This window comes from Misgurnus anguillicaudatus, chromosome 21, assembly GCF_027580225.2.
Source record: "Misgurnus anguillicaudatus chromosome 21, ASM2758022v2, whole genome shotgun sequence".
Lineage (NCBI taxonomy): Eukaryota > Metazoa > Chordata > Actinopteri > Cypriniformes > Cobitidae > Misgurnus > Misgurnus anguillicaudatus.
In genome coordinates, this window is record NC_073357.2 from 31,475,160 (window position 1) to 31,495,737 (window position 20,578).

General features: G+C 37.6%; 1 protein-coding gene across 4 annotated transcripts in view; it reads left to right on the forward strand.

Moving 5' to 3' along the window:
- The window catches only part of tln2a (talin 2a), a 56,419-nt gene that overhangs the window by 12,950 nt on the left and 22,891 nt on the right, over positions 1-20,578 (forward strand). For 3 of the 4 annotated variants that reach the window (XM_055202526.2, XM_055202555.2, XM_055202537.2), the window contains exons 2-21: positions 3,092-3,140; positions 7,188-7,356; positions 7,586-7,683; positions 8,160-8,289; positions 9,406-9,558; positions 9,653-9,795; positions 10,141-10,268; positions 12,762-12,825; positions 12,935-13,039; positions 13,858-14,013; positions 14,146-14,247; positions 16,124-16,200; positions 16,615-16,795; positions 16,890-17,003; positions 17,221-17,329; positions 17,464-17,672; positions 17,816-17,914; positions 17,998-18,165; positions 18,470-18,764; positions 18,895-19,061. In XM_055202526.2, coding sequence (XP_055058501.2) covers positions 7,221-7,356; positions 7,586-7,683; positions 8,160-8,289; positions 9,406-9,558; positions 9,653-9,795; positions 10,141-10,268; positions 12,762-12,825; positions 12,935-13,039; positions 13,858-14,013; positions 14,146-14,247; positions 16,124-16,200; positions 16,615-16,795; positions 16,890-17,003; positions 17,221-17,329; positions 17,464-17,672; positions 17,816-17,914; positions 17,998-18,165; positions 18,470-18,764; positions 18,895-19,061 — 2,634 coding nt within the window. In that variant the 5' untranslated portion in view covers positions 3,092-3,140; positions 7,188-7,220. The remainder of the gene's footprint in view (positions 1-3,091; positions 3,141-7,187; positions 7,357-7,585; positions 7,684-8,159; positions 8,290-9,405; positions 9,559-9,652; positions 9,796-10,140; positions 10,269-12,761; positions 12,826-12,934; positions 13,040-13,857; positions 14,014-14,145; positions 14,248-16,123; positions 16,201-16,614; positions 16,796-16,889; positions 17,004-17,220; positions 17,330-17,463; positions 17,673-17,815; positions 17,915-17,997; positions 18,166-18,469; positions 18,765-18,894; positions 19,062-20,578) is intronic. The other variant, XM_055202546.2, reaches the window with a different exon arrangement.

Below are 20,578 nucleotides of genomic sequence, written 5' to 3' on the forward strand. Positions count from 1 at the left end.
TGATTCATTGGGCCTTCATAGCTTGCAAGAGACATTTAATACACTTATAATTAATATTAAATAAAGTAAGCGTATTTAACTAAGACGTAGGCTATTTAATAAACTTAGCGTATTCATCTGTCAATATGAAACGCGACTTGGGCATTCTAATTAATGATCGGAAGAACGCGCATCGACCACAGTTACTGTAAAATATGCACGTATGTCCATTTAAACTCAATTTTGGTCAAATGTGGATTATATCATTACACTGGCAAGAATATGGTTACATGTAAAGATGCCGTACCAAGTATGACAACGCTACATTTAACTGCTTTTGATATACGGTGTTTTTTTCACTTCCTGAAAAGTAACTGTTTTGGACATGCGTGAGTTTCATCGGGCAGTGACGATATATTAGTTGTGACTAGTTATTCATTTCAGTTTACATAGTTTTAAAATTGGTCCTATTGTTGATGCTTACCTGTTTGTAATTGTAATAAATTAACTAATTATACTAAGTGTTCTTGTAGCTCAACCAGTAGATCAGTATACATAAAATGTATACCTTTATAATGTGTTTTGGATAAGCGCGTCTGCCCAAATGCATAAATTTGAATGTGAATAGTGCGTCTGCATTGCTGGTTGCGTGTGTGAGGTTGACGTGGTTCATAAGTTTTGAGTACATTAGTCTCCACTGGACTCTTGTTGAACTCTGTGGTGGCTGTATGACAGCAGCTGCAGCCCAGATGTTTCTACCACTCAATGAGGTCAGTTACCGCACTTATGATGCAACTCAATACACTGGCATCAGCTCTGGTTTCCTGGCCAATTGCATGCCCGATGGGTGGTTGAAAAAACATGGATAAATAACACCAAAATGGTTTAACATTGCCCACACTACCCACTATGACATCATCACACTGTAGCTAGCTGCTTTTTTATTTTCTATGTCATCCTCTGTCTTTATACATTCATTTTTCTTGATATGTTTATTCAAGGCTGTTAAAAGAGTATTTTCTTGTGTAAATATGAAACAGTTTTCTAAAGCTATAACTTGGTGTTTTCGCCTAATGGTAAAGGAATATTTCTCCCAAATATGAAAATCTTCTTAAAATTTAATATTAATCTCCTTCATGCCAACCCAGATGTATTTGATGTATCTATATACGCTCAGTATGGCAAAGGGATTTATGGATTGGTGGATGGGTGGGTCGATCGGTGGGTAAGGGGATGTTAGGTGGATGATTAGGTGGGTGGATAGGTGGATGGATGGATGGGTGGATGGATGGATGGGTGGGTGGATCAGTGGATGGGCAGGATGGATAGGTGGATGGGTAGGATTGATGGGTAGGATGGATGGATGGATAGGATGGATGGATGAATAGGTGGATGGATGGATGGATGGATGGATGGATGGATGGATGGATGGGTAGGTGGATGGATGGATAGGATGGATGGATGGGTAGGATGGATGGATGGATGGGTGGATGGGTGGATGGGTGGATGGGTGGATGGATGGATGGATGGATAGGTGGATGGATGGGTAGGTGGATGGATGGGTAGGTGGATGGATGGGTAGGTAGGTGGGTGGATGGGTAGGTAGGTGGGTGGATGGGTAGGTAGGTGGGTGGATGGATAGATTGGTGGATGGGTAGGTAGGTGGGTGGATGGGTGGATGCGGGTGGTTGGTTGGTTGTTTGGATGGATGGGTGGGTGGATGCAGGTGGGTGGGTATGCGGGTGGGTGGATGGATGGATGGATGGGTAGGTGGGTGGGTGGATGGATGGATGGATAGCACAAAAACTTACTCCAGTGGGTTTTTGTATGTCTTCTGAAGTGAAATTATATATTTGTGAGAGACAACGATTTATATTTTGAGCTTATTAGCGTTCAATACGTCACATCCATGGAAGCATACAGATCAGTGCAGTAAATGTAATTTTGGTAAGACATCGATAGCTTCACAACTCATTGGTGTTCATGTCTAGTTGTTAATATGCATGTTACTTTCAAGAACCAATTAGATTTGGTGTCTGGAATGACATGATGACATGTAAATTATACGAGAATTTTCATTTAATTTGATTTTCATGCTTATTCCGTATGGAATAACAGTCTGGTTTGGAAACTTGTCTGTTCAACTGAAAAATAAATTGCTTCATATTCACAAAACAGCTATGAAAATTATAGGAATAAAACTATATGTCATACAGTCCTTGTATGAACAGGCAACGATGAGAAGAGCACAAAGTATCAGTACTGACGTTAAACATCCTCTTTTTAGCAGACTCTGCCATCAGGAAAGAGACTAAGAATGCCAATTTGTAAAACTTTGTTCCTGCCTCGATAAAAATGCTGAATTCTACCAAAAAATAATGCTCATACAACATATTAGAACATTGTGTATATGAACTTGACATTTTAGATTTATTAATTGATGTATTTTTGTTTATTATTATTATTATTATTTTTTCATTTCATTTTATTGTCTGTTCGGAACAACACTGTAGCACCGTTGCCCAAGACAAATTTCTCTTCGGGGACAAATAAAGTTTAACATTAACTATTCTTTTAATAAGCTTACTTAGCAGTTTAGTGCCAGCTCTTGACTTTTAAGAGCATTTATAGATTTCTGGCCTTGTCTTAGCTCTGTAATGAGATCTTTAGTAGATGAACTTGGGTTAATTACTCCTTCATTAATTTCTTATAGGGCTGTAACCAACACATTTTAAATGAGCCGCTTTACCTTTCTCTTTTTAAACTAATTTATGTCTTCAGTCTAACGTTGCTAATGATGAGAATAACATTTGCACTGAATAGCCTTCTGTTATTATAGCATCTACAATACCAACAATTTAGCAATCTTCTTCTATTGGCCACAGGCATGATGGAAAAGGAAATGTTTAGCTATTATGTGGGTTAATGTAGGGGATGACCCTTGTCAGGTCCTTTTTGAAAATTAAACAGAAGACCTTTCTGTGACTGTTGTTCCATTTAAGTATCTTTTGATGAGTTGAAACAAATGTTAATAAAGTAATTCATGAAACATTAAGTCTTTGTTGATCTGTTTGCCTGTCTGACACATTCTTCCTTTTTCCTGTCTCCAAAGCTGTGAAGATCTGCAGGGGCTTCAGAGTCGTTTACACCACAAATTTACGGTGAGATCAAACCCTATGTTCTTCTGTAGAAAGTTTTTTTTACCATTTGACTGTTCGTTTACACAAAACCATGCAAACTTTTGAAGGCGGGTTTAACAGTGCGAGTTTTTGATACCGACGCTTTGTATATTTTATAAACTGGAAATTTGTAATAATTGTGACGTCATGCGCATGTGTTTAATTCGGTCTATAGTAATGCACGAAAACAACAATGACAGCTCCAAAACAACAATGGTGGCCTTCAGGATGGTGTTTGTGCTGCTCAAGAATACCCTTTATTAACATCTCCAACAAAGTTTTAAAACTTTTTGTCGCTTTATAGTCCAGGGTCACTTACCTCATCCAGTGATAGACCGATATATCGGCCGGTTTTTGCGAGTTTTATGTGTATCGGCATTGGCTGTTACGCGGCTGCTGTGTTCACCGATTTTTTCTGGCATTATATACTACAGACAGAGTTCTGGAAGCGGCAAGCGATTGCAGGTCATGTGACTAAAAACAACAAACCTTTTCATGACAACATCGAAAGCTCGGCCTAACAGCTGATCATAGCTGGATAAAGTGGGTTTTTATTTCTCATCTCTATATATATTTGCAGTAGTAAAGTGCTAGAAATCAATATCCTTTGCTGATAGTTCCTCGTCATTGTGGAGAGTGCAGTACATTGTCCCATAGCACCCTCACCTGTTTTTACAATTTGTTAAATATAGTTTCATAAATGTTATTTTTTAAATTGAGACTTGTAACATTTGGCATCATCGTGTCATTTTTATGATGTAAATTGTTTGAGCAAAAGCAGTATCGCCTTCAAATATCGGCTCAAGAAAATCGGCAGCCTGTATCGGTCATCGGCTAAGGCTGATGAAACAAAAACTGTATCGGCATCGGCACTAAAAAAAATCTATATCGGTTGATCCCTAACCTCATCGTCCATCTAAACAAAGTTGCTTGATGCGTTCGCCATCTTAATTGCTTGTTTTTATTGCTTTGTGGAACAATGCATATATGATCAGGTGTGTAGTGTCTCTTTACAAGGTATCATTGCCATCTGCGGGCCTGGTACACATAATATGGCGTATTTATAGTGCATTGGTAAAGAACAACGTTATTTTGTGTATTTGATATAATACAATGTGTTTGTGTGGTTTATGGTTAAAAAAACACATTATATTCCACATTTCGTACATTTTTGTCTTCTTGTACATTGTACATTTGTGTCTTCTTGAAACGCACTGATTTTGTACAAAACTCATCGATTTGAAAAGCGCGGTGTCCCTGATTGGCCAGCTAATTTGTACGTTATGATTGGCCTATATGCGTCTGATGTCAGACGGAAAAATGTGACGCTCCTTACCATGTTTGAAAGATTCGGTCACAATGCAATGCTGACAGGAGTTAACTTGCAGGCTATTCATGTCTGTTCAAACTTAAAACTTTGTGATGGGTGGAGTTTAGCAGTATAATGATATTTCAGTAGCTTTTAGTTCCCATAGCAACATTGTCGGCAGACATGACTCAATATGACTGTATGGGGGAATTTGGCAGCTGAGTCTCACTGATATATGGCAGAAGATGTGTCGATTGACCGTCTGCATGAGTGTATATGAATTACTGTAAGATCATGGGTGAGTAATCAGGCTTGTATGTCAGTCTGCTAACCTGAATGTAGCTTGTTCTCTTGTTGAAGGTCTATAAATGGAAGCGCATTCTCCGGAGTGTTGTGATGTCTTAGGATCTCTAGACCCACCAGTGGGACAGTTGACTCAGTGCTGTATGATCTGTACGGCTGGAAACATTGAATACAGCTGGCTGCAGATAGTTTACACCTCATAGGACAGAAACTTTTTCGGCTTTTTGTGGGGAAATAATAGTTGGATTTGAACACCTCACTGCTCCGCCCCTTCAACTTCCTTCTGACAATTTTCAGTCAAACTATTTAAAACTCATGCCACTGGTTAAAGGCGGAGTCCACGATGTTTGAAAAACGCTTTGGAAAAAGAGACGGGCCGACTACCAAAACACACTTATAGCCAATCAGCAGGAGGCGTATGTGTGGGCCGGGTCTATCAACAGAAGGTCCAGATTCTGTTGGGGTAGGGGCGTGTTTGTTTAGGTGATTTCAAATATCAACATTGGCTTTCAAACATCGTGGACTCCGCCTTTAAGGCAGATGTTAAATGGATAGTTCGCCTGAAAATGAAAAATCTGTCATAATTTTCTCATCCTCATGTTGTTCTAAATCTTTATGAATTTCTATTTTCTTATGAACACAAAAAATAAAATCTTGATTAATGATTGTAAGCACACAGCTTATTGTAACCATTCACTTCCATAGTAGGAAAACAAATATTATGGAAGTATTGTGTTAAATGATAAAGAAGATATTTTGATAATGATAGTAAGCACATATAGTTGACAGGGAACCCATTGAATTCCATCATATTTGTTTTTTCTACTATGGAAGTCAATTGTTACAATCAGCTGTGTGCTTACCATCATTTATCAAAATATCTTATTTTGTGAGATAAATTCATAGAAGTTTATAACATAAGGTAATAACATAAGGATGAGAAAATAATGATAGAATTTTAATTTTTGGGTGAACTATCTCTTTAACATTTCAGACCGCTCAAAGCACAACAGAGGAACATTTGAAAGGTCAGCCTGCAATTTTGAGATGTTTTTACACATTAAACAGGGATTGAAGGGTTCACACCAGCCGCATTTGGGGCATCAACTTCGCGTCTACCGCGTCTAGTTTGGCGCTTGAACATTTTGCGTTTACTCGCTTCATTTGCACGTGAAATTCTAGTCATTGAGACATTTACGCGAAAATTCGCATCATGGGAAGGGCTTCTGCGACTCCGCTCGCATCCTGTAATCATGTCACACGAGGTCACATCTGATCGCGTCTTTGCATTGACTTTGTATGTAATCTACTCGCGCAAACCGTTGAACTCGCGTCTGGTGTGAACCCACAGAAATACTGCATTAGTTACTTCACTTTTATTAAAGTAGGTGACATGCAAGAGGATGTTTATTAAAAAAATGAATGTTCATCAAAGTAACCTTTAACATATCTAAAATAATTTACATTTAAATATTGTAGCAACTATTACATTTTCAGCAGTGCTGTTCTCAGTCTATATATATCTCTCAAACAGTTCAAAGCTCTACAGCTTGTCCCTGGCATACTAGTTTAGATCACTAATGCCAACATTCTGTGTGCCAACTGTGTACAAGGGCATCCTCCTTCACCAGGGACATTTACAGACTAAAGATGAGCTTTATCCAGTTAAATCCTAAAAATTCAGGTTCCGTCAAGGTCATGTTTATAATGCTGATTTTTGAAGTGACACCATTGAACTGTTAGAGCTGTTACTTTAGATTTCTCTCTATGATCCAGCCAGACTGTCACAGTGAAACTCGATCCTCTGTTTGGATTATGTTGTGTGTCTGTGACTCAGTGTATGTGTGTTACACTAGACATTGTTTCATTTATGTGTAGTTTGAGTAGTGTTGAAAGTGTATGTGCAGCTGACAGAGTTCAGGTGTTAAAAGTAAAGAGACGTGTTTTGTGAGTGTATGTGTGTGGGAGAGAGAGAGCTGATGGACAGAATCCAGATGTCTAGTTAATAAAACAAGATGATAAGAATAGATGTCAAACGGGAGTATTCGTTATAATGCATGCACTGTAAAAGGACACACACACACACGTTGGCATATGTGGTTTTATGGGGATGCATTACGCAATGCATTTTATACTGAAGAGGAGAGCGGGGCACAATCTAATGCTTTTTGGTTTTGGCTCAATCATTGTAGGGGCGGGTCTATCAAAAAAGGTCCAGATTCTATTTGGGTAGGGGCGTGTTTGTTTAGGTGATTTCAAATGTCAACATTGGCTTTCAGAGATCATGCACCCTGCCTTTAAATGACAAACAATTGCAATATGATTTTTATCTTTATAAATGTATTTGAACACAAACCCACACACAATCTCTTTATTTTCTGATTGCCTCATCTTTCTCCCTGTCCATCTCTATACAGGTGTGGACTGGTTGTAATACTTGAGTTGGCAGGATGGTGGTGCTGTCTCTGAAGATCTGCGTCAGACAGTGTAATGTGGTGAAGACTATGCAGTTTGAGCCGTCAACGGCTGTGTATGACGCATGCAGAGTCATCAGAGAGAGGGTACCAGAAGCCCAGACAGGACAAGGTGGGAATTGCCTTACTGTTTTTTTCTTCTTCTTAATATCAGCATATGCGTGCATGCATTTGTGAGACGCTTATACAAAGCAACTTGCAGTGCATTTTTAGGCACACATTTTTTTTAGGTGCCTTAGTAGTGTTACCAGCTTCATGCCAACTACAACAACCTAATTAAAATGCATTTTTCACCAAATGTACAGAGTACAAGCTCTAATCCAGCATCGGTTGTTTTTCAGCATCAGAATATGGGCTGTTTCTATCAGATGAGGACCCCAGGAAGGGCATCTGGCTGGAGGGTGGCCGGGCGCTGGATTATTACATGCTGAGAAACGGGGTACAGCCTTTGATGTTTTATGTGTTGGTTCCAGCTGATTTTACTCATGCCAAATGCTCTGTGATCTGTCTCTGCACGGCTGACACTTTCTTGTGCTGAAATATGAGAGGATTTGGAGGTCACTCTTAATACCACTCTAGGTCATTTCAATGTTTTATGCATATAAGTGAAACTGGAAAGACTTCTCTTGGCCTCTACACTTACTGACAGTAGCTAATGCCATTTGATTGAAGACAAGCATTGGTCACAGCACTGTGTGGACTGTGTTTGTTAAGGCTCTCTGTTTGTACTATGAAGTGTTTTAAAGATAAAGCAGAGAAGTGTGTTTAAAGAAAGGTTTAAGGATAGGATTTTTTCTCTCAAAGCATTTTATTGTCTCTTTCGTAAATACTTTGTACACTTGGTTATAATGTCTGTCTGTCTGTTCTTTTCTTTTACTTGTTCGCACACTTTCATTTCCTTCTCCTCTTTCTTAGGACATACTGGAGTATAAGAAAAAACAAAGACCTCAGAAGATAAAAATGCTGGACGGGGCAGTTAAAACTATCATGGTGGATGATTCCAAAACTGTGGGAGAGCTGCTTGTCACTATCTGCAGTAGAATAGGCTAGTGACACTTGTTGAGTCTTTACTAAATTGAATATATCAAAATTAATTTGATTACATTTTGAAACTATTATCATGAAAATTAAGTTTGTCATGTTTTCTTCTTAAACATTAAATTCGTTAAGCTTAAAGGATTACTCCATTTTCTTAAAAAAAATCCAGATAATTTACTCACCACCATGTCATCCAAAATGTCTTTCTTTGTTCAGTTGAGAAGAAATTATCTTTTTTGAGGAAAACATTGCAAGATTTTTCTCATTTTAATGGACTTTAATAGAGCCCAACACTTAATACTTAATTCAACACTTAACAGTTTCAAAGGACTCTAAATGATCCCAAACAAGGCATGAGGGTCTTATCTAGCAAAGCGATTGTCATTTTTGAAAAATATGCACTTTTAAACCACAACTTCTCATCCAGGTCCGGTCCTGTGATGCGCCAGCGCAACCTCACGTAAATGCGTAGTGACGTAGAGAGGTCACGTGTTACATATATGAAACGCACATTTGCGGACCATTTCAAAAAAATAAACTGACACAAAGACATTAATTGGTATGATTCCACATACAACAATGCAGAACGGTCCTCTTTTCCACACTTGTAAACACTGAGGGAGAGTTTTGCGTTTGTCCTGACCTCTTGACGTCATGACGCATTTACGTGAGGTCGCGCTGGCGCATCACAGGACCGGAGATAGACGAGAAGTTGTGGTTAATTGCATACTTTTTATTTTTCTTGTCAAAACATGACTATCGTTTCGCTAGATAAGACCCTTATGCCTCGTTTGGGATTGTTTATAGTCCTTTGAAAATAACTGTTAAGTGTTGAATTAAGTATTAAGTGTTGGGCTCTATTAAAGTCCATTAAAATTAGAAAAATCTTGCAATGTTTTCCTCAAAAAACATAATTTCTTCTCGACTGAACAAAGAAAGACATCAACATTTTGGATGACATGGTGGTGAGTAAATTATAGAGATTTTTTTTTTAAGAGAATGGACTAATCCTTTAATAGAGCCAAGTACAAAATACGAGCATCGCTTCATTGCCAGTATATACAGTACATGCATTGGCAAAATCACAGGCCAAAAGACAATGTCTGCTCATTTCTACTTGCAGGAATCACAAACTATGAAGAGTACTCTCTCATTCAGGAGGGGGTGGAGGAGAAGAAAGACGAAGGGACGGGTACACTTAAGAAGGACAGAACTCTCCTGAGGGAGGAGAGGAAGATGGAGAAACTTAAAGCTAAACTGCACACAGATGATGACTGTAGGATAAACACTTGACACGTGAAGTGTTAAAAAATATTTGTTATACAATGAATGTTTGATTTTCATTGGTCTACGTGTTTTCTCTCTTGCAGTGAATTGGTTGGATCACGGGCGTACATTCAGAGAACAAGGGGTTGAGGAGAGCGAAACTTTGCTGTTGAGGCGAAAGTTCTTTTACTCCGATCAAAACGTGGACTCTCGAGATCCTGTGCAGCTCAATTTGCTCTACGTACAGGTCAGGTTCATGTCATTGTTATATCATATTGATGTGATGTAAAGGCCGTGCACAGCACTTGACAGCCTTGACTTAGTTCCAATGTAATTCTTGCTACGATGATGTTGACCTACATGCTATATTGTCCCAGTTCAATATAATGTGTGTGCTGTAAATCAGATATTGACACATGCTGCCAAAGGCTACTTTTCTATATGTGTCTATATGCATGCATCACATTGATCTGTTCAGTAGTGCAGCGGCAGCCCCATTAACCTTCTGTAAGCTCTCCGGCTTTAAATCATGATCAGGATTTTTTTTACTAGCTTTTATAACTAAATAATCCTTTCGCATTTGTTTCCTCAGGCACGTGATGACATATTGAATGGTTCTCATCCGGTGTCGTTCGACAAGGCTTGTGAATTTGGTGGCATTCAAACGCAGATCCAATTTGGGCCTCATATAGAACATAAACACAAGGCTGGATTTTTGGAGTAAGTTAGCGTTCCAGTTTTCCTGGCCGCCTTGTTAAAAAAATCAACGTAGTTGCATTAGTAAAAAGACACTTTTAAATCATTATTCATATTAACAAATATGCAAAACAGTATATGTTTGGTTAATGAGTGAAATTTCACATGAAAATTTAAGTGCTTTTCAAATGTTAGTTATTGTTGTTAATGTTTATTGTATAGCTGTAATAGAAGATTTACAGTGCATGAGTCTTTAACAGGGGGCCTGGGGACCCTTAGGGGTCCGTGGTGGTATTACCGGGGTCCTGCATAAATTGTTAATTTTTAATATAATTTAATTCAATTTTTAATATAATTTAATTCAATTTTTAATATAATTTAATTTAATTTTTAATATAATTTAATTTTTAATATAATTTAATTTAATTTTTAATATAATTTAATTTAATTTTTAATATAATTTAATTTAATTTTTAATATAATTTAATTTTTAATATAATTTAATTTAATTTTTAATATAATTTAATTTAATTTTTAATGTAATTTTTAATATAATTTAATTCAATTTTTAATATAATTTAATTCAATTTTTAATATAATTTAATTTAATGTTTAATATAATTTAATTTAATTTTTAATATAATTTAATTTTTAATATAATTTAATTTAATTTTTAATATAATTTAATTTAATTTTTAATATAATTTAATTTAATTTTTAATATAATTTAATTTAATTTTTAATGTAATTTAATTTAATTTTTTATATAGTTTAATTTAATGTTTAATATAGTTTAATTTAATGTTTAATATAGTTTAATTTTATGTTTAATATAGTTTAATTTAATTTTTAATATAATTTAATTTAATTTTTAATATAATTTAATTTAATTTTTAATATAATTTAATTAAATTTTTAATATAGTTTAATTTAATTTTTTATATAATTTAATTTAATTTTTTATATAATTTAATTTAATTTTTTATATAATTTAATTTAATTTTTTATATAATTTAATTTAATTTTTTATATAATTTAATTTTTTATATAATTTAATTTAATTTTTTATATAATTTAATTTAATTTTTTATATAATTTAATTTAATTTTTTATATAATTTAATTTAATTTTTTATATAATTTAATTAGAAAAATGCATTAATAGGCTAATTTAAAAAACTGTATTAAAATTAAGGACATAATGTACCCACGATAATCTCTATTCAGTTAAAATGTTATGTATTAGGCTAAAAATTATTACTTTAATATCTTTATATTAATTTTTACAATAGAAAGCATATGAATCCAGTCCTAATTTGATGCATATACTCGGGGGTTCCTGGTCTTCCTATCTATTTATTAAGGGGTCCTTGGCCTGCAAAATTTAAAGGTGCAGTGTGTAACTTTTAGCGGCATATAGTGGTGAGGTTGCGAATTGCAACCAACGGTTTAGTCCACGGCTCACCCCTCGCTTTTGAAGCACGTAGAGAAGCTACGGTAGCTGCCACCGGACAAACATTTCATCGTAAGTGACAAGTTGTAAAAAAATGTCCTTTAAGGGCTTCTGTAGAAAAATGGCATGTTCCAATTCCATGTAAGGGGACCCTCGGTGTATGTAGATAAAAAGGTCTCATTCTTAGGTAATAAACACATAACGGTTAATTATGAAAGGTCTTTATACACCACTGATAATATAGTTTTGTATATGATTTTGCATTTCTGTCAAAAGATTGTTCTAAAAATTACACACTGCACCTTAAGTAAGGGATAATGTAGAGGCAGCCGGTAGTTATCGGGAAATAAGCCCCGACAGTGTGATCAGGACCCGACGTGAAGCGGAGGGTCTTGTATCACACTGAAGGGGCTTATTTACCCGATAACTACCGGCTGCCTCTACATTATCCCGCTTATTACACGGCTACTTGCCACATAATAAAAAAAACTGGACATGAATATGAATTTGAAACATTTTATTGGCATATTTGTTTTAAATTAACATTTTTATCCTTCCGCAAAACTTTGCACAGATGCATAAAATGATCGTAATACCTTATTAAGATCCTCTGCTTCATACTTGTCTGTCTCCAGTCTTTGAGAAGTTTTAATGCCCATTCTGTATTTTTTTGAGTGTTGGCTTCGTAGCTGTCATGCTCTATTTTGTCAAGTTCAGTCTCAGTAAGCTCTCTGTGTCTTGTCGTTTGTTCGTTCTTCTATCCACTGTTTAAATGTTTTGTTTTTTCATGTTAAAATGAATGTCAAAATATTCCATTCTTAATTGTGGTTGTCCAGTGTTTGTCACAAGATGGCGCCAAACAGTAATCTTTGTTGGCGCGGAGGGATTTAAAACATACAAGTAGTACCGGCTATGCGTTATTACTTTGGAGCGGTTATTATTTGAAAAGAACGAACCTGCAAATGTCTCAACTGACCAATCAGAATCAAGCATTCCAGAGAGCCGTGTAATAAAAAAAAAACACTGGTTTAATGGATTTTGACTGTTTTTCTTTATTTAATTCAGCTTGAAAGAGTTTTTGCCTAAAGAGTACATCAAACAAAGAGGTGCAGAGAAGAAACTTTTTCAGGTGGGCCATTTTACCCTGAGTCGGTTGTTTTAGCAATTTACACATTCACATATGCATCAGATAAGCAAATGTTTAATTTGAAAATATTTGTGCTTTATGATTCTGACAGGAGCATAAGGCTTGTGGTGAAATGACAGAGATTGAAGCCAAAGTGAAGTATGTGAAGCTTGCGAGATCCCTCAGAACATACGGGGTGTCTTTTTTCTTAGTGAAGGTAAAGCAGGTGTTACTGCATGTTGTACTTATCTATACAAGTATGAAAGCTTTATAGCATGTACATACTTTCTCGTACTTTTTCCGCTCTTAAGAATAATATTTCTTTTTGAGTCAGCTCATGATATTTTAAAGGTGGTTTTAAAGTCAGCAGTCTTAAGTCACAAAAATCACTTGCAGTAAATGTAAAGGTTATTTTGCTCTCTCCAACTTCAGATATTTCATTCCACCTCCAGAATTTTTTCACCCCACCCCCATCTATTCCGGTGTGTGCATGACTCATGGAGGGATTGCGATTCAGTTCTGCTCGAGTTGTAACGTTAAGGTGGAGCAGATGTGTGTTAGTGGCTAAAACGCTTTAGAGATCAGAAGTTACCGATTTGATTTCCGTTATTGCTTTCTCTCATTATTCTCTGTGTTCGTAATCTCAAACCATTTCCTGCTTTATTTTGGGATTTATTGGTAAATGCATTTGTGCAGAAAATTAAAGTGAGAAAGAGGAGCACTGTGTAGCGCTAAACCTCAGACAGGACAGTAAAGCTCATCTTATCAATCTGATGACAGCTGAGAGAGAGCGAGAGAGAGAGAGAGACAGAGAGGCATGGTGTGAGAAAGCAGATAAGTGTAAAAGCCTGGCGAGATAAAGGAAAGACTTAATTAAAAATGTGTAAAAAAAGGTTGTCCTAAAGATATATTATACAGGATAGGGCAAGGCTTCACACCTAGCAGGTTTTTGACAAAGTGTAACTTGCACAGACTAAGTTAGGTAAATAGTGTGTATTATAAAACTTGCTTTCCTCGCCTTAATGTGTTTCTTAGGAGAAAATGAAAAGCAAGAACAAACTGGTCCCAAGGCTGCTTGGTATAACCAAAGAATCAGTGATGCGAGTGGATGAGAGAACCAAAGATGTGGTTCAAGAGTGGCCGCTAACCACAGTGAAGAGATGGGCTGCATCACCTAAGAGCTTTACACTGGTACTTACACACACACATACCCACAGACTCAGACTTGAAATTGATCCAATAGCTTCAGGTGCTGCTAAAAATTCCAATATTTCAGTGTTTTTTTTACACTGTTATAATAAAAATGTGTTTATCTATGTGCAGGATTTCGGGGAGTATCAGGAGAGCTACTATTCAGTTCAGACCACCGAGGGCGAGCAGATATCTCAACTTATAGCTGGTTACATTGACATCATCCTTAAGAAGGCTAGTATTAAACCACTTAGTGCCTTTTACATTAAGATGTATTGACACAACAATTTAAGTAATGGCTTTTGTTGCCATCTTTGAATTATGCTTCCAAAAAATGAATGAACGATATACTGCAGATCTGATAACTCGACACTAGTGATTTTTTTCCCAATAATTTTCTTTAGAATAATTACAAGATTTTCTTTTGCCCCTCAAAAAAAAACCACTCACACTCACCTAATGGATTATTAGGAACACCAGTTCAATTTCTCATTAATGCAATTATCTAATCAATCAATCAATCAATCACATGGCAGTTGCTTCAATGCATTTAGGGGTGTTGTCAAGGTCAAGACAATCTCCTGAACTCCAGACTGAATGAATGGGAAAGAAAGGTGATTTAAGCAATTTTGAGCATTGCATGGTTGTTGGTGCCAGACGGGCCAGTCTAAGTGTTTCACAATCTGCTCAGTTACTGGAATTTTCATGCACAACCATTTCTAGGGTTTACAAAGAATGGTGTGAAAAGGGAAAAACATCCAGTATGCGCAGTCCTGTGGGTGAAAATGCCTTGTTGATGCTAGAGGTCAAAGGAGAATGGGCCGACTGATTCAAGCTGATAGAAGAGCAACTTTCACTAAAATAACCACTCGTTACAACCGAGGTATGCAGCAAAGCATTTGTGAAGCCACAACACGCACAACCTTGAGGGGGATGGGCTACAACAGCAGAAGACCCCACCGGGTACCACTCATCTCCACTACAAATAAGAAAAAGAGGCTACAATTTGCACGAACTCACTAAAATTGGACAGTTGAAGACTGGAAAAATGTTGCCTGGTCTGAACAGCCTCAATTTCGGTTGAGACATTCAGAGTCAGAATTTGTCGTAAACAGAATGAGAACATGGATCCATCATGCCTTGTTACAACTGTGCAGGCTGGTGGTGGTGGTGTAAAGGTGTGGGGAATGTTTTCTTGGCACACTTTAGGCCCCTTAGTGCCAATTGGGCATCGAATAAATGCCATAGCCTACCTAAGGATTGTTTCTGACCATGCCCATCCCTTTATGACCACCATGTACCCATCCACAAAATGTCCCCCACAGTCACCAGATCTCAACCCTGGATGTGCATCCCACAAATCTCCATTAACTGCAAGATGCTATCCTATCAATATGGTCCAACATTTCTAAAGAATGCTTTCAGCACCTTGTTGAATCAATGCCACATAGAATTAAGGCAGTTCTGAAGGCGAAAGGGGGTCAAACACAGTATTAGTATGGTGTTCCTAATAATCCTTTAGGTGAGTGTATACACACACTGGTATATTTTAAGATATTTCAAGACCGCCTCACATCCATTTTAGTTTGAGACTAAACTGAGGCTCTGTCCAGAAAACTGCCGTCTATAGCAGTGTTTCCCAACCAGGGGGCTGGGGGGCACAGGGGGGCCTCAGCAGATTTACAAGGGGGTTTCAAGATGACTTAAAATTATTACAAATTAAAAAAACAAGCATTAAAATAAGTTAAAACAAGCAAAAATCAAGATGCTTCTTTTTCGCATTTTAGTAACGACTATACATCTGTCTAGTCATTCCAAGCTCTGGTTAATTTTATTTTGAGTGGGGGCCTTCAAATATTGTCGTGGGCAACTAGGGGTCCTTAAAGTGAAAGGTTGGGAACCACTCGTCTACATTACATTAATCTTAACTTTTAACATTAGTAGATATTCATGTTCACAGTTATCTCGATAATATCTAATATTGTCTGTAGCGCCTTAATTTTATAACCTTATTTTGGATTGTCACACTATGTATTAATTCATGCAGAATGCAACAGATGAAACATGGTTTGTGTAAATGTAAAGTGTTTGTCTGTGACTGGCCTCACAGAAACAAAGCAAGGACCGATTTGGCTTGGAGGGAGATGAGGAGGCCACCATGTTAGAGGAGTCAGTTTCTCCGAAAAAGTAATGCAGACCAAACACAAACACACACACACACACAAACGTACAATCTGAATAGTCCGTAGAGATGATAAACATGTTTCTTTCATGGTTTTGTAATTTTATGCCAATTATGTTTGGAAATACTTGTGTAATCAGGGTGGGATAGGAGGAGGATGATGGGAAAGTAAAGGAAAACCACAGCTGAAAATAACAAGCTTATCTCAGTCTCTAGTTATCTAGATGAAGCTGAGGTTACCTATTGCACTCACTTTTTCCATACTCCGGACCTTCTTTTTTTCAAACTGATGCTGAATTCTGCAACTCTCGAATAATACATGAATGCCATAGTACTTGCACAGCAGAGATTCAACTAGAGTATAAACCAAAACTAAAACATTAACTAACACCCCCCACCCCGTATTCTATTTACTATAGATCCACTATATTACAACAGCAGTTTAACCGTGTTGAACAGGCAGAGCATGGCTCGGTTGCTCTGCCAGGGATCTTGAGGTCGGGTTCTGTGGGTCCAGAAACGCTGAACATGGGAACAATGCCATCTCCACAACAACAGATCACCACTGGACAGATGCATCTTGGACATATGCCACCCCTGGTGAGGATGCATGCAAAGAAATGGTCCCATTGGTATCAGTGTGTTGAACAGTTAATGAATGTTTAATTTTTGCCACCCGTAACTGGTTGATCAGAGTGCAGCCCAACAGGCCCTAGTGGGCACCATCAACACCAGTATGCAGGCGGTGCAGCAGGCACAGTCAGACCTGGAGGACGTGGAAGAGCTGCCACCGCTTGGAGATGATATGGTGAGTTAATGAATGTGGAAATGTGGATTAAATACCTCAAATTTGTTTTGAAGTAAAAGCAATAATTCAATACTATTTAAAAAGCAACCCAGGTGGCACCTAATGAATTTGGATGAATGCCCAACGTGTGTAGAGCTGTGATCTAGATATTTAATATATATTTAATTTTCTGTTTGTGTCCCGCTCTTCATTTTGCTGTTGTTTGATTTTCTATCAGGCTTCTAAGATGTGGATTCAAAACAAGATGGATGAATCCAAGCATGATATTCACTCTCAGGTGGATGCCATCACAGCTGGAACTGCATCTGTGGTCAATCTCACTGCTGGTATGGTTTTGACTCCACTTTACCAGATATTTTGTCCTACATGCATATCAGAATGTTAAACCTGACATCTTTGAAATAAATTTTTTTTTACAATGGATGCATACCTATAGCGTATAAATGCTTTATTTTTCCAGGTGACCCAATAGACACAGATTATACAGCGGTAGGCTGTGCCATCACCACAATCTCCTCTAATCTGACGGAGATGTCAAAGGGTGTAAAGCTGCTGGCTGCTTTGATGGAGGATGAAGTGGGCAGCGGGCAGGACCTGATGAGAGCCGCAAGGACTCTTACTGGAGCTGTATCTGACCTGCTCAAAGCTGTGGAGCCCACATCAGGGGAGGTGTGATGAAGTTTTATTTCTGTACATATCATCTGTAATTCATAGTTGTACAGGTCTTGCCTACTTTATGGGTCAATGAAACAATGAAAGTCAATGGAAAATACCCACCGCAGTAGAAACAAACTTTATGTGTTTTCATTCAGCCACGACAGACGGTTCTGACCGCAGCTGGTAGTATCGGCCAAGCCAGTGGAGATCTTCTTCGGCAGATTGGAGAGAACGAAACGGACGAGCGGTTCCAGGTACACCACTCGCCCCTTGTACATCCAAAAATGTTCATTCGTCAGTCATACACATCCTAAGATTATCTGCATGTGTGCTATAGGATGTGCTGATGAACCTGGCTAAAGCTGTGGCTAATGCAGCAGCCATGATGGTTCTGAAGGCCAAGAACGTGGCTCAGGTTTCTGAAGACGTCGTCCTGCAGAACAGGGTTATTGCCGCTGCTACCCAATGTGCCCTCTCCACTTCACAACTTGTAGCATGCGCAAAGGTACATGCAGGAAACGTAGTGTACCCATACAGATACACACATGTGCTTCTAATATAAATTGACTTTAAAAATGTTAAGGCCTATAAATGTGACCCTGCCTGTCAGTAAAACATGTCATTAGATTGTTACAAAGTTAAAAATAATATTTGTACATCAAAAATTCAAAATGTAATTATTCTATAAATTTTGGTGTATGTAGTGCAGTTCCTATTCAATGAGTTTTAAAAATAGCCATGTGGATGATTCTGAATATAAAGTATTTCTGATGTAACCTTGTTTTAACTCCTGTAACTGTGTGCATCAGGTTGTGAGCCCCACTATCAGCTCACCGGTGTGTCAGGAACAGCTGATTGAGGCTGGTAAGCTGGTGGATCGTTCAGTTGAAGGTTGCGTGAAGGCTTGTCTGTCGGCTACCAGTGATGGGGAACTGCTGAAGGCGGTCAATGCTGCGGCTGGCATCGTCACCCAGGCTCTCAGTGACCTCCTGACGCACGTGAGGAACTACGCTACACGTGGCGAGCCCATTGGACGTTACGACCAGGCGACTGACACCATCATGACCGTTACAGAGAGTATTTTCAGCTCTATGGGTGATGCTGGTAAGATACATACTTTTGTTTACACTTTCATACACAATGTATACGCTGTATATTGTTTAAGGATGGCAGTTTTATTTACCTTAGCTGTATTTTTGTGTTTTGTGGTTTTATTTAACGTTCAATTTTGTAGGGGAGATGGTCAGACAGGCGCGAGTTCTGGCCCAGGCGACCTCTGACCTGGTTAATGCAATGCGATCAGATGCTGAGGTGGAGATGGATATCAACAATTCTAAAAAGCTTCTCGCTGCTGCCAAACTGCTTGCAGATGCCACTGCTCGAATGGTGGAGGCTGCAAAGGTATGCGGTTTTTAAGTTTTCTTTTGAGACATAGTAGTGCAGTGACTTTACATTTTTATGTAAGAGAGAAATGTTTATCCTGGCAATCAAATTCAATTACACAGGTGCTATTATTTTTTGTCTGGCTTTTTGTCTGTAATACTTGCTTTAATGCTGCTTTCTGGACGACTTGGATTTAGGATATTTTCCACTATAAAACCATAAAAACATCTGCATTAAGTAACATTTAAAGTATTTAGTAACATTAAAACAATTAAAATGGTTAGTAACACTAAATGTGCTGTTCCAGACATTATTTCTGGGTTGAGTTGGGAAGTATCCTAAATCTGCAGCACTAGATATTTTTATCATTCTCCTCTCTCATCTGTGTTCATTCATTAAAAGCTCACGGCTTAATCAGTGACATAACAGGATGCAATGCACTGTATTTCTTATTAAGCAGATTAATTTATATCAGTCACAATAATGTGCAAGCAGACAGTAGAAAAAAAGAAAAACACAGAAATGCGAATTAGGTGCGTTTCTATCAAGTTGTTGGCGCAAATGACGGTGGTATTGGGAACATAGTAACCAACAGTAAATAAAGCAAGGGATGCTTAGAAAATGAAGAAAAGACTACATTAAAGCTGTGTCCCAATTCAAGGGTTGGGACCTTCTAAAGACGGCGCGACCTTAAAACGTGAGCACTCTGGTTTTGAAGGTGGCAGCCCCGAAGTCTGCGTAGATAACTGAAATGAGACGCTATAGCTTTCGTAGGACCCATAATTTGCGTACGTTCTGCTGTACGCTCCCACCGTGCCTGTCAGCAGGACACAGCGGAGACATTTCTGACTTATTAATTAAAATAAATATTGAACCAGAAAAATATTAACTTTATTTTAGAAAATATGACACAATGATGTAGATCAGGGGTCTCCAACCTTTTTGTGAGCATGGGCTACCACAATAAATAAAACAATCCGAAGGGCTACTTTCTGATATAGTCTACTCAAAATGTTTTGTTTTACTTGTTGATTTTATTTTATTTTACTTGTTGATATGTTTTATCATTTAAAATGTTAACATGCATAAAAGAAGCCAAGCTAATATAAAAATATTTATACCATGGTCTGTTTAAATACTCGATTCTGATTGGCTGGAAGGTGTGCATTAAAACCGTTTAATGCACTGGTAGTTTCAGTCAGTTTGATTACAGTTTGAAATTAATCTGCTACTATAAATATTGGTAACCATAGTAACACAGTTACACTTGCAGAGAGAGTGAGCGAGCGAGCAGGACATAAGTGCGTCTCTCTTTAAAGTGCGTAGGTTTTATTTCAGCACTACTTTATTTAAAGATGATGGAGTGCGAGCCTTAACTTAAGAAAATGACCGTCATTTTTACCCGTCTGTTAAAAAATTACACTGTAAACATTAATTACAGCTTTAACTTGGCAAATAACCAAGGTATAAGCGGGATGATCCACGGCTGGCCGTGCATTGAAGGGTTTTAATGCACTCCGCTACGCGTCGGGTGG